This window comes from Melanotaenia boesemani, chromosome 22 (assembly GCF_017639745.1).
Source record: "Melanotaenia boesemani isolate fMelBoe1 chromosome 22, fMelBoe1.pri, whole genome shotgun sequence".
Taxonomy (NCBI): Eukaryota; Metazoa; Chordata; class Actinopteri; order Atheriniformes; family Melanotaeniidae; genus Melanotaenia; species Melanotaenia boesemani.
The window spans coordinates 25,717,674-25,730,710 of NC_055703.1; the positions used below are offsets into that span (position 1 = coordinate 25,717,674).

A 13,037-nucleotide genomic window follows, 5' to 3' on the forward strand; every position below is an offset into this window, starting at 1 on the left:
TGAGCTTTTTATTCAGTAAGATATTTATTTTTATTTTATACATTTTCAAATAAATTAGAGGGAAAAAAATGATGGAATCTTCCTGCAGAGTTTAATGAGCTGTTGACTGACAGGAAACATGGTGGAAACAACAGGAAGGATAAAAACTCCTTCAAGAATTCAGCACAGAGAAGAAAAAGATGTCAGCTGTGTCTAACACCTGGAACAAACAAAACCGCAAGTTTGGGAAGGAAACATACCGCCGGACCAACATCAGGGTAGAAAACTCAGAACAACGCGACTGAAAACAGAAAATGTCCCAAAAAGGAGTAAAAATTCTGTCTTAGAGGTTCAGTTTACATCCATACAGACTATGGCCTTACATCTCAGCCAAATACCTTCAGGGAGCGTATTTATCAATTCAACAGCGCGTTTCTTAATCAAGAGAGGGCATTGCTCTGATCGTAGGAGTTTTTAATCAATTGCGGGTGGTGAACGCAGCACAGCGAGCTTAAAACACGCCCCCCCCTCGTCTGGACAGTTGGGTGGGCGTGTCTGTCAGTGGGGGGAGGTAACTCTTTGATTAATCTGATTGGCAGGATTTTAAGCTCAAATCTGGTGACAGCGCAGGACTTCGCTTTATTTATTTCTTCTATTCATTATGTTTTAAGAGCTTGGTGCAACTTTATTGCATCAAGGTACAGAAACATTTACAAACATGACAGTTTAAACTGAAAATAAGCGAAAATCTTATGGGACCACCAGGAAGGTTTTAAATAACAGTTTAGGAAATAAAAACAACACAGAGGTGAAGGTTAATATGTATACATCAGGACCGGGACTCTGCGTAAAAACAGAAGAAGAACAGCCAACCGTAAAGATGAGTGGGGGGCGTGTTTTAAGCTCGCTGTGCTGCGTTCACGACCCACGATTGATTAAAAACTCCTGCGATCAGAGCAATGTGCTCTCTTGATTAAGAAAAGCACGGTTGAATTGATAAATACGCTCCCTCAAGCTATTTGGTAGAGATGTAACGCCATAGCAGAGCCGAGCAGACAGACCGATCTGCGCTGGACAGCAACAAACCGTTTATAGTCTCGTTAAACTGTACAGACTAACAATGTCAGACAGAGAGGTGCACGATGGGAGTTTCAGGCTACATCCTCCATGTAGTCTGCGCCGTGACTCTGACTAAGCTGAGAGATGCTCAGGTCCTGTGTGCTTCCATCATACTGCAACAAACAAACAAACAAACAAACATCGGTTTGATGTTAAACTGACCTGAGAGCAGCTCAGACTCAGACCGCCTCCTCACCTTATCGCTGTGGTCCGGACCCTCGATAGAAACCTCCTCGATCTCCTCTCCGATGCTCAGCTCGCTCTTCGAGAGGTCCGATCGGTGGCTGGAGCCAAAACAAACTCGTTAACTCTGCAGGCGTTAAGTTGGGTCGAACAAACGTCTCGTCATCGGTCTCACCTGTTAAAGTCGTCGTCATATTCCACGTCATCATCTGTGGAAGCAAAGTTCAACACGTTACAGAGTTCTGCTGATACCCGTTCACCAGTCTGGACTTTCAGAACTCCTACCTAAATGCAGCGATCCCATCCTGTCGCTCAGAGCTCGGAAACCTTTGTCTCTTGACGCTCCTGCAGGACAGAAAGAGGAGGATGTTGAAACGGGTCGTCTGAGTCAGACCGGTGACGGCGGAACTCCCATCAGATCAAAACTCGGAGCATCTTTAATCTTTTCTCAGAATCGACATGTAAACGATAACAGCTGGTTCCCTTGCTCCAGGTTAACCGGGTCATTTCAGAACCACAGGAACAAGAAGAGAGCTAACAGATCTCTGAACGTAAACACAGCTTTAGAGGATTTATTTAGCCTGCTACAGAAACGGACCGGTTTAAAATCCCTCAGAATTCCCATGAACAGAACAATGCTGAGGGCCAATCAGATGCTAATTAGCTGCTAGGCTAATTCTGTAGCACATTTGTGCTAATGTTCATTAATGTGCAAATGTCCCTTTTTTTTTATAAATAAATGAATAAATAAAAATAAAATTCGGCCTGTGATGATGCTCCACATGTTCCAGATGTTGTCCAGAGTCAAACTGACCATTTCTGCTGTGGCTCAGTTCTGAGGCACTGCTTCCTCCTCTTCCTGGTCTCTGAGCCTCAGACGCGGATCCTGCAGGACTCCCTCTGGTTCCAGGTGTGTCCACCTTCCTGTGGACCAGAACCAGTTCTCATTAGAAGACAAACTAACCAAAGAAGCGGATCAGTGACCAGAACAACTGAACCTCCTTGTGGGTCAGACCGGTCCAGAGAAATGTAGTTAAAACACACCGTCAGAAAACCAACCAAACATCTGATCAAACCTCAAATCTGAGTCCAGAACATTAAAGAATAAAATGTTCTGGTTCAGTTTCAGATTAACTGACTAGACTGGATTATTTGATCTGAGTGGACACGACAGAAACACCTCAGGTCATGTGACCACAGAGAAGCACCAGTGGCTTCATGAAGTCTGTAAATCTGCAGCTTCTATTCACATCAACAGGCTCAGCTTCAGTTTCTGTCCCCATGGTGATAAAAATAAACTCCCATCCTCATTACTGAGCTAACAAAGTCAAATTTTAATATTAAACTGGACCCAGCGTGATAATTTCCACTCGAACATCGGCTCGGCAGAATCAGACCACCAAAAAGGAAGTAGTTATTTCAGAAGGAGGAAGTGTCTTCTGATTGGCTGAACTCTGTACACAAACATCGAGTCTGGAAGTTACCATGACCCGTAAACAAACAAAAGCACAGCAAACTTTTGAACTATGGTGTCAGATCAGATCCTGAAGGTGAACAGCAGGATAAACTCCTGGAAGCATTTCAGGATCTTTGCAGATGTTTCTGTTGGAGTTGGACCAAACATCCCACATCTGGAACGTTTAACACGGAGGATGCTTGGAGCTGTTTGTTGTTGTTGTCTCGTGGCTGAACTGTTTTTTTACGTTTTTATTTCAGAGAAACGTTTTGTTGGTTGAAACTGAACGACAGTGAAAACCTGGGCAGGAACAGACCTGCGGGAAAACCACCAGACTTCCTGGAGGTTCTGGTGCTTTTCCAGCAGATCGGAACACAAAACCTCAGTGTCAGTCACCTGATAGAAGACGTCCAGAGATAGAGACAGGAAGACCTGCAGCTCACCTGGACTCAGAGCTGAGACCGGGATCAGAGCCAGGATCATCAGCAGAAGCCAGGACAGAGAGACTGACACCAGAGAGGAGGAGGAGGAGGAAGAAGAAGAGAGGACAGAGAAGACAGAGTCAGGTCTGTTCTTATGAGGACATCCGCTGTTCTGAACTTGAACAAGCTCAGATCCATCAGATCCAGAACCTGACCTGATGGATCTGCTTCACGTCTGAGCGGTTCTGGTCTGTCCTGCTTAAGCGAACCACTTTCAGCCAAACATCATTCAAGTTTCACGGAGCTGGCGGCAGAGCGATGCATGCTGGGAAATCCAAGACAGGCAGGTGTATGTGTGTGTGTGTTACAGACTGACACACAGAAACTCCACAACATGCAGGAAGCATCAGCTGATGGATCGATGATTCGGTCAGAGAGGAGGGTCAGGTCTGGCAACCATTGCCATGATGACGATGAAGGTTCAGCCGATTATCAGTCTCGTATTAATCGGCTATCTGATGGAATGTCTCCGTTTTCGTCTGACAGGACGTCACACGACCACGATCATATGATCAGCTGATCAACATGCAGATGTGTGTTGATGAAGCTCCGCCTCCCTATGACATCACAATGACAGGAAGAAACTCACTCGCTCAGACTTCTGCCTCGTCTCATGGAGGAGACGACCGGTCCAGAGACACCGTCCTCACTCAGCTGGACCGGTCTGCAGCAGGAAGACGGGGGGGAAAAGGAAAGGACAGGCCAGATGTGGACAGGAAAGGACAAGACAGGTGTGGAAGACGTGGACAAGAAAAGACAGGTCAGGTGTGAAGGACATAAACAGACCAGGACAGGTGTGAAGGACATGGACAGGTGTGAAGGATGTGGACAGGTCAGGTATGAAGGACGTGGACAGATGTGAAGGACGTGGACAGTTCAGGTGTGAAGGACATGGATAGGTGTGAAGGACATGGACAGGTGTGAAGGACATAAACAGACCAGGACAGGTGTGAAGGATGTGGACAGGAAAGGTGTAAAGGACATGAACAGGACAGATAAGGACAGGTGTAAAGGATGTGGACAAAAAGGCATGGAGGACATTGACAGGACAGATGTGAAGGATGCGGACAGGTCAGGTGTGAAGGACGTGGACAGGTGAGGTATGAAGGACATGGACAGATGTGAAGGATGTGGACAGGTCAGGTATGAAGGACACTGACAGATGTGGAGGACGTGGACAGGTCAGGTGTGAAGGACGTGGACAGATGTGAAGGACGTGGACAGGTCAGGTGTGAATGACGTGGACAGGTCAGGTTTGAAGGACGTGGACAGGTCAGGTGTGAAGGACGTGGACAGGTCAAGTTTGAAGGATGTGGACAGTTCAGGTGTGAAGGACGTGGACAGGTCAAGTGTGAAGGACGTGGACAGTTCAGGTGTGAAGGATGTGGACAGTTCAGGTGTGAAAGATGTGGACAGTTCAGGTGTGAAGGACGTGGACAGTTCAGGTGTGAAGGATGTGGACAGGTAAAACCACAGGATAGAACCCCAGAATTTTCTTTAACTTTAGAGGACATCTCAGAAGACAAAAGCTTTGTGTCTCATTTTGTCCTCCATGTGATGGACGGACATTTGAGCATCTTCCTGTAGGATGATACTCACTCCTCGGGAACGTCCGTCCTCTCTGCGGAGTCCTTTTTTCCGACCGGACAGTTCTGACTTCAGAGGCAGCAGAGACAGAAGACAGCAGAGACACAACATTCAGGACTCATTTGGTTCCGAGTCCATTCGGGGACACATCAGAGACGTTCCTACAGAACCTCTGATCTGCTCGGGTCATGGTTCAAAGACGGAGGAAGAAACGTGAAGCTTCATCATCATCAGTTTTACTGTTAAAATCAGCTGCTTTTAAATCTGAAGGAAATTTCTCTTTTATTTTCTTAAAACTTTATCAGCACTTAGTGTCTTTGACGTGGACAGTTTAACTTTATTTAAAACGTTGGTTCTTTTCGGGCAGATTTCAGTGACTTTTTTTTGAGAATTTGTCATTTCCTTGACCTTCTCTTCAGAAATGGACTAATCTAACTTATGAAAACATTTTGTAGGAATTGGGGAAAAAATAATTTTATGACATGAAAAGGTATTTTTTATTATATTATATTATATTTTAATAATGAATCCCTGTTAAAATATCATCAGACAACATAAGGAATTTTGAAAGGGTTTAATTATTAAAATTATGTTAATATAATGATAGTACAGAATAAATAAATATTTTTATATTTTGGAAACATTTTTTTATGTTTGTTTTGTTTAAATTGTATTTTTAAGAATCTTTTAAACATTATTCTTTGTGTTTTCATTTTATTATTATATTTAATTAATACATTGTCATTATAATTTCCATTTGATGGAGAATTAATTTTTTTATTTAACCTTACTTCATTATTCTAAGAGATCATTTTTCTCACATTTATTAAATTAATTTGTCTGAATTTGATGAATAATGTTCCCATCGGAGGATGAGCAGTAATGACGGGAACACAGATCAGAGCTGAATCTTTAATCCTGGTGGATGATAGAAAGCTGACACCTGCTCAGAACACGGTAAAAAGCAGCAGCTCGGACCGGGTCGTCTTACAGAACCAACGTCTCACCCGCCATACGTCTTCTGCGGTTTGGGCAGCGGGTCATCGAAGAACGAGTCTCCCTCATCAAGGTCCTCCTCCGCCTCCAGGTCCAGGTCCAGATGCTCCTTGCTCACAGCTGAGGTGGAGGTTCTGTTGTTGGACGTCTGCTGCTGAAGGTCGTCTTTACCCAGAGAGGGCACTGGAGCTGAGTCCTGAACGGAGACAAGTTCAGGGACGAGCAGGAAAACGTGGATCAGCTGCAGATCAGCTGACTGATCATTTATCATCTGCTTCACTGTGTTCGTCAGTTCTCAGATAAAAGCTGCTGGTTTAAATCTTCACATTTTAAAAATATTTCTGCCTCTTTGGCATCATATTTATTCACTTTGTTCATTTATCATCAGTTTTCTGGAACTTTTCAGAAACGCCTCTGAGTCCGAACCTGCAGGTAAAAATGTCGGATGTTACGATCTGAGCAGCTTTTATCTGAGAATTCGCAGATCCGATGTGAAGCTCCGGCTCCGTTCAGATGGGATTTATGGTTCTGGGAGACTAACCGAACCAGGAAGTGGTTAAACCTGCTCAGAAATTAATCAAACCCCATCTGAACGTGAACAGGTGAGTTAGTGGATCAGGTGACTTTCAGGTGGAAGTTTTTCTTCCTCACAGCCGGACTGCATACCGAGTTTTTTCCACCCTGACCGACACAAGTGGTGGCATTAGAGTCAATCTGAAGTGGGTGTGGCCAATCACAGCAGAGTGGAGAACGGATCACTTCCTGTCAGAGCTCCCTCATACTTTACAGTCAGTCTGTGAGGGATGAATCAGGTTGTCATGGTAACACTTTATTCTTGATCTGGTCTTGGTCTCCTCTAACAGAACTTATGATCAACAGTCTGTGGCAGGATTTTAACATCCTGTGTCTCAGCTTCCTGTTTGGTTTGGATTTTAAAAAGTTCAAAGCTGCACCATGCTGGACCTCCTGCAGGAACCAGGAAGTAAACAGAGTACCAGGAGGACCTAGAGTACTGGCAGTTTCAGGGCGGGGCTTGGTCAAGTCTTCACAGCATCAAACATAAGCTCCCTGAAAAAGTTGCTGAGAACAAAAGAGCCAGAAACTTTGGTTTAAACTACATGTCTGGGCTCATTTTAACAAAAGTTCCTGGAACTTATACAGTTCTGAAAGGCGATGTCCGGTCTGGGTCTGTTTCTGGCTTGAGGTTCAGGTTTGTGCTGCTGACCCCGTTCATTGAGTTCCTGATTCCTGTGGAAAAGACTCAGTGGATCATAAAAGAACCCTCTAAAAGTTCCTCATCTCTCAGGAAAGTTCCAGCCGTTGATGTCCTACCGTTCTGGGTTCTTTGTGTCAAAACGAGGCAAAATGAATAGCGGTTCTACAGACTTCTGCACTCCAGATTCAGATTTCATCCCATCAACAGGAACTAGAGCTGAAGTTTAATCAGTTCTGTCTCTGAAATAAGACCTGATAGAGGAGAGACCAGAGACCAGAGACCAGATGGAAACAGATCTGACCCTCAGAGTTAGTGAACTCAGCTGCTGATCATTGTGATGTTAGCATGAAGATCCTGGTTCTGGTTACCTTCACTGCTGTCTGACTCCTCTGGCCTTTATATCTGGGAATCTGTGCAGGACAGGGACACAAACCATCAGATCTGGACCTAAAACTGATCTCAGCTCAGACCTGGACTTGAAACTGAGCCCAGATCAGATCTTTACACCGCATCTCTTCAGAGAATACTTAGTCCAGATTTCTGTCTCCACGGCAACACAGAGCGTTCTGTCTGATCTCAGCAGAGGAAGGTGATGAAGAGGAGGGGATCAGTCAGAAACCAGCTGTTTGAACAGAGCTGTAAGATGTGGCTGAACATCAGCTGATGTGGACGTCTGGAAGTTCTCCAAAAAGAACGAATCTTCCTCCAGTAAAAACCGATCTGGATGAAGTCATACTGACTTAGAGACGTTACAGAGTCTAAGCTGCTGGATCTGAACGCACCTTGCTGACAGGTGAAGCGGTGAGTTTGTCTTCAGGAAACTGGTGTTGAGGTCCGCTAACATCCGAGTCCTGAACCACCTACACACAGAACAGGACAAGGTTTCTATTCAGCAACATCCCACAGGACAGACCTCAGCATCACATCTGGACCGGAACCACCTGTTCTCCTGTTTCCGCATCAATCAGATAACCCAAAAGGAAAATCCATCCCGATTTCTTTCATCTCTAAATCTAAATCTCTTTCCTGAGGAAAACCAGCTTGTGTTTGGACTTTTTCTACAGCTGCATACTTCAACCCAACATACAGGGACTCACCACAGATCTGCACTGAGAGAAGAGACGTCTGTACATCTCCAGGAACATCTGGAAGTCCACCACTGCAGACAAACAGGAAACAGTTGGTCAGCTCAGACAGCGTCTCATCGTCTTCGAGACGAAGAGCAGCAGGTAAACATGCGGACAGGTGAGCTGCAGGTGTGAGGACGAGTCTTACGTCTGTCTGCAGCTCGTAGCTCATCGGTGATGAACCTCTCCAACATGTTCCTGCAGAAACAAACTTCAGTCAAACATCTTTTTCCTTCTCATCTTCAGAGTTTTGCTTCTGTTTGTTTGGTCAGTGCCATTTTATTTTTTCATTATCGCTGAGGAGGTTTTTGTCCTTTCAGGTCATTTTTCTTCGAATCTTTGCCGTGTTCCACTCTTACTTTAAGGTTGACCGGACACTACGGACAGATTTCCTACCATTCTGGGTCCAAAGATCTGCTTTAAAAACATTACAAATTAATATTTTCCCACTTTTTTTTGCTTAAATCTTTCAATCAACATTATTTCAAGTTACACTACAAAATCTGTGAACCCTTAAAATGTTAATCTGATTACACGTCACTGTTTATAAGAAAATAAAACACATAAAAGTGGTTATTTCAGGCTTTTTCTTTATGCTCTGTAATGATTTTGTTATGGTTCTGAGGATTTTTCTTTCTTTAAAAAAATAACTTTAGTACATTTTTGTCCTCTAAGGACCTGAAGGAGTAGTAAATTTTACATCTGAATGCATTAAAATCAGTGTATTAACTAACTTCTAGTAGATTTAACCCCTTCATGCCTGCTGTAGTAAATTTGTGACAAATCACTTCTGGCCTTGAAAAAAAAAAATAAACTAGTTTATTTATTTGCTTTAATTAATTCTCATTTCTTCATTTTTAAATAATTCATCTGCCATCTTTATTTTGCTATTCATTTATTTAAATGTATTTTTTTATTCCAGTGTTTTTCTTTGTTATTTCTTTCCAGAAAACACAGTTGATTGGCTTATACTGGTTTTCTTAACATGCAAGCACTGGTTAATACCTCAGCTATTTATGTATTAATTTTATTTTTATAACTTCATCTTTTTCTTTAAAATATTTACTCTTTATTTTAATATTTTGATATTTTGCTTATGCTGCTTCTTCATATCCAGAACTGTGCAGCACTTTGGTCAAACTGAGGTTGTTTTTAAATGTGCTTCAGAAATAAACTTGAGTGACTCTGTTCTCATCTTCAGGAAACAGTCTGGACTCAGACTCACGTCAGCTGCCATCTGTAACACAAACCAGCCGACTCCTCCGTTCTGACTGGAGTTAACGGACGGGTGAGGAGCAGTCAGAGCGCCGCTGTGTTGGATCATTTGGATTCTGAACCAGACTCGTTATCATGCACTTCTTACTTGTTTAATGTTGGAAACAAATCACTGAAGACGTTCTTTAGATCGTCTCTTCTAACTGAGCCGCTCTGGTCCTGCAGGTGGAGATTAAACTGTGATTGTGATTGGTCAAACTTGTTACCTGCCTGTATGATGTCATCAGACGTCACACTCACCTTGTCGTAGAGATCAAACCTCTTGCGGGCATGTGTGATCTGTTTCTGAGACAGTTCCTGTCATGAAAGGGACAGAAGAAGAGTCCAGTCAGAGGATGGAGGGTTTCCTGCATCAGACAGTGAAGAAGCTGAGGATTCAGGCCGGATTAAGCGTCTGGACTGATCCTTCACACCGTTTGACATTTAGCTAATTTCTCCTAGAAGGACGTTTAAACATGTTTGTGTTTTTGCTCAGAAACAGGGAGACAGATTCTGTGAATCAGAAACTGAATGAGGACCCAAACTCAATGAATGAACCAGTGTCGACACATAACAAACAACTTAGCAAAGAAGCTGCTTTAACACTAGAAGTCCCAGGAATTTTGATGTCTCCCTAAAGTCCCAGAGAAGGGTCGAAAGACCTTTAGTCCAAACTGACGACTCTGCTGGCAAAAATTAGCATCTCTTCATTTGTAAATGCAGCCATTACCTGAGGAATGCACCCATTGCATCCAGCCCCTCCTTGTTACCTTGAAACGTCTGGTAAATTCTGTGGCAGTGGGGGATGGTGGGCTGAGGGGGATAAATAGTAGCTAGCTTCACCTCGAACAAATAGAAGGAAGCAAAATGCAGAGGCGGCTTACAACTCAGCAGGCATTGGACCTGATCCTCAGCGATACAAACCCTTGTGACTCAGATGGAGAAGAGATACAAATTCAGCTGGATTCGGACTCTGACTCTGAGCAGTCTTCAGGTAAGATTTGAAACTATTATTGAACTTTTTGGTATGACAAATTTCTTTCTTTCTGCTTTGTCCTGTACTGTGAGTTGCAACACTGGAATTTCTCCATTTTGGTACAAATAAAGGATTTTTTTAATCTTATTTCCAAAACATCCTATTTTCGTCCTCTGAAATTGTGAAATTGTTTACCTTGCAGATGATGAGACTGCTCCACTGCCAGAAAAGAGGGCTCGGTTGGGAAGTGAGAGGACAGAGATGGCTAAAGATGGCACAGTGTGGCATGAAGAACAGCTGGGGACATGTCTCAATTTCACCCCAATAGAACCATACGGCACAGATGGAGAGCCAACTGCTAAGGCCAGAAGAAGTATCCGGACTCGTCTTCAAAGCTTCTTCTGTTTTATAACACTTGAAATGCTTCGTAGCATTCAAGAATGGACCATTCAGCATGCACGGCAAAAGGAGCAGGCAGATTGGTTCATGAACCTCCCAGAACTAATGGCATTTATTGCAATTATTATCTTGCGGGGGGTGAAGAAAGTTCCATCACTACGTGACAATTGGTCAGCAGAGCTGGGAAACCCACGAATCATTGCTACTATGGCCCGAAACCGCTTCCAAAACATCATGCAACACCTACGCTTTGATAACATGTTCACACGCAGTGAGCGAGTGGAGACAAATAAGTTTGCTGCAATTTCTAATCTGTGGGAATCTTTTGTCAATAACTGCATCAGATCTTATAACCCTGGTCGACACATCACTATTTATGCACAGCTTTTCCCGACAAAGACTCGCTGCAGTTTTCTGCAGTACATTGCAACAAAACCGGACAAATTTGGCATTAAGTTTTGGCTGGCTTGTGACTTGAAATCAAAGTACATTTGCAATATCCTGCCATATCTTGGCAAGGACCCCAGTCGTCCCAGTGGAGAGAGACTCTCTGAGAGTGTAGTGATGAGGCTGATGGAGCCGTTCATGGATAAGGGCAGAACTGTAACAACAGACAATTTTTTTACATCGCTGTCCCTTGCGCAACGACTGCTTAGCCGGAAAACCACCATCCTTGGCACAGTCAACAAGATTCGCCGGGAAATTCCTCAGTCAACTAGACTGAAGGACCACACTAAATTCACCACTCGAGTGTTTTCCACCACTGGTGCAACACTCACAGTATATGCGCCGAAACGGAAAAAGACTGTCTATCTTCTCAGCAGCATGCACAATGTGGTTGAGACTGAGAATACCACCAAAAGGAAGCCAAACACTGTCACACAATACAACACCACAAAGTGTGGTGTGGATGTGATGGACCAGATGGTGCGGGAGTACAGCGTGCGTGCAGGAACACGGAGATGGCCAGTCGCCGTGTTCTACAACATGATCGACATGGCGGCACGGAACGCTCATGTTCTTCATAAGGAATGCACCGGAGTGCAGGAGAGAAGAGTGGACTTCCTGGTTGAGCTCGCGAAAGAGTTGGCCAACTCTCATGTGAGTCAGAAGAAGGCACATAAGGAGCAACTGCTTCAGCAGCAACCTCCCACACCTAGCCCTGGGAAAAGGGCAAAATGTCAGGTCAACCATCGATGCAAGAACAATTGCGCAACTGTAAGATGTGTTGACTGCTACAAATACACATGTGGCAAATGCAGGATGGAGATACCATGGAAGTGCCAAGCATGTTTGGACTTAGCACAGACGGACTGCTGAAAGAGCAGAAAAGCCATTCACACAAGGGCATGCCACTGTAGCCTTGTGTAAATATTTGTGAAATTGTTTCATTACTTGCATTATTTTAACTGTTTTGTTGTTTTTTTTATGACAAAAATAAAAAGCATTGGAAAAAATTCACAGTTGTTCTTTTATATCTTTGTCATGTTGACATTTATGCCCTCTTGACTTAGACACTAATGCTTCTGGACATTTTACTCACAGACCCTGCCTGTACCACCACAATCAAAAAATGTTCATTTTAAATATTCAAAATTGTTCATTGCTTGGGCTTTTTGGACATAAGGTACATGAACATTGGGTTAGAAAGTTTGAAAAATTGGTAAAAAATTCTGAAAAATTTGTATTTTTTCATTTGTATGAAAAGAGGAGAGCTGGACCTTTTAAAGTGATTTTTAAAAAAAATATGAATTCATCATTTTGTCATATCATTCTAAATTGTTTGCTTTTTTATTGAAGGCCCACAATGATTATCTTTTTTTTTTCTTCTAAAAGCACACAAATGTGTCGAGGAGGTATATATCATATATCATATCAAATATATTTTTAATTATTTGAAATATACTAGAATGCAGGAAAACCTTTCTGAATCTGTTTGAGGTCTACTCCAATCTCATACTCAGGGGACCAAGCAGTGTCTCAAGCCAAGCTTTGGGCAAAAGTTGACAGTCCAGTTTCAAGAGTCTACAGTGTCTCCCCTAAGTATGCGCCCTCCTGGGGTGTGCCAGTAATTGACTCGTCTACAAACAAAAGAAGCTGTTCGCAGCTTAAGACAGGATTTTAGCTAAAATCCTACTGGTCAATTGACCCCTCTCTGGGACTTCTAGTGTTAAACTGGATCTTTGGGCTCTTTGTTACTAGCAGCCTGTCACAAAGACAGATTGTGTGGTGCATTTGGTCTCAGAATAATCCTGAAACCAGG

General features: G+C 43.3%; 1 protein-coding gene across 7 annotated transcripts in view; it reads right to left on the bottom strand.

Moving 5' to 3' along the window:
• Positions 1 to 13,037, bottom strand: part of cep43 (centrosomal protein 43) — a 21,247-nt gene continuing 8,210 nt past the window's right edge. For 2 of the 7 annotated variants that reach the window (XM_041975520.1, XM_041975517.1), the window contains exons 7-21: positions 9,661 to 9,717; positions 9,509 to 9,579; positions 8,294 to 8,343; positions 8,116 to 8,177; positions 7,801 to 7,878; positions 7,387 to 7,428; positions 5,814 to 5,998; positions 4,819 to 4,875; positions 3,809 to 3,883; positions 3,181 to 3,243; positions 2,096 to 2,205; positions 1,567 to 1,626; positions 1,457 to 1,490; positions 1,295 to 1,382; positions 1 to 1,211 (exon numbers count right to left, since the gene is read on the bottom strand). In XM_041975520.1, coding sequence (XP_041831454.1) covers positions 1,131 to 1,211; positions 1,295 to 1,382; positions 1,457 to 1,490; positions 1,567 to 1,626; positions 2,096 to 2,205; positions 3,181 to 3,243; positions 3,809 to 3,883; positions 4,819 to 4,875; positions 5,814 to 5,998; positions 7,387 to 7,428; positions 7,801 to 7,878; positions 8,116 to 8,177; positions 8,294 to 8,343; positions 9,509 to 9,579; positions 9,661 to 9,717 — 1,113 coding nt within the window. In that variant the 3' untranslated portion in view covers positions 1 to 1,130. The remainder of the gene's footprint in view (positions 1,212 to 1,294; positions 1,383 to 1,456; positions 1,491 to 1,566; positions 1,627 to 2,095; positions 2,206 to 3,180; positions 3,244 to 3,808; positions 3,884 to 4,818; positions 4,876 to 5,813; positions 5,999 to 7,386; positions 7,429 to 7,800; positions 7,879 to 8,115; positions 8,178 to 8,293; positions 8,344 to 9,508; positions 9,580 to 9,660; positions 9,718 to 13,037) is intronic. The other 5 variants (XM_041975518.1, XM_041975519.1, XM_041975521.1 and 2 more) reach the window with 5 other exon arrangements.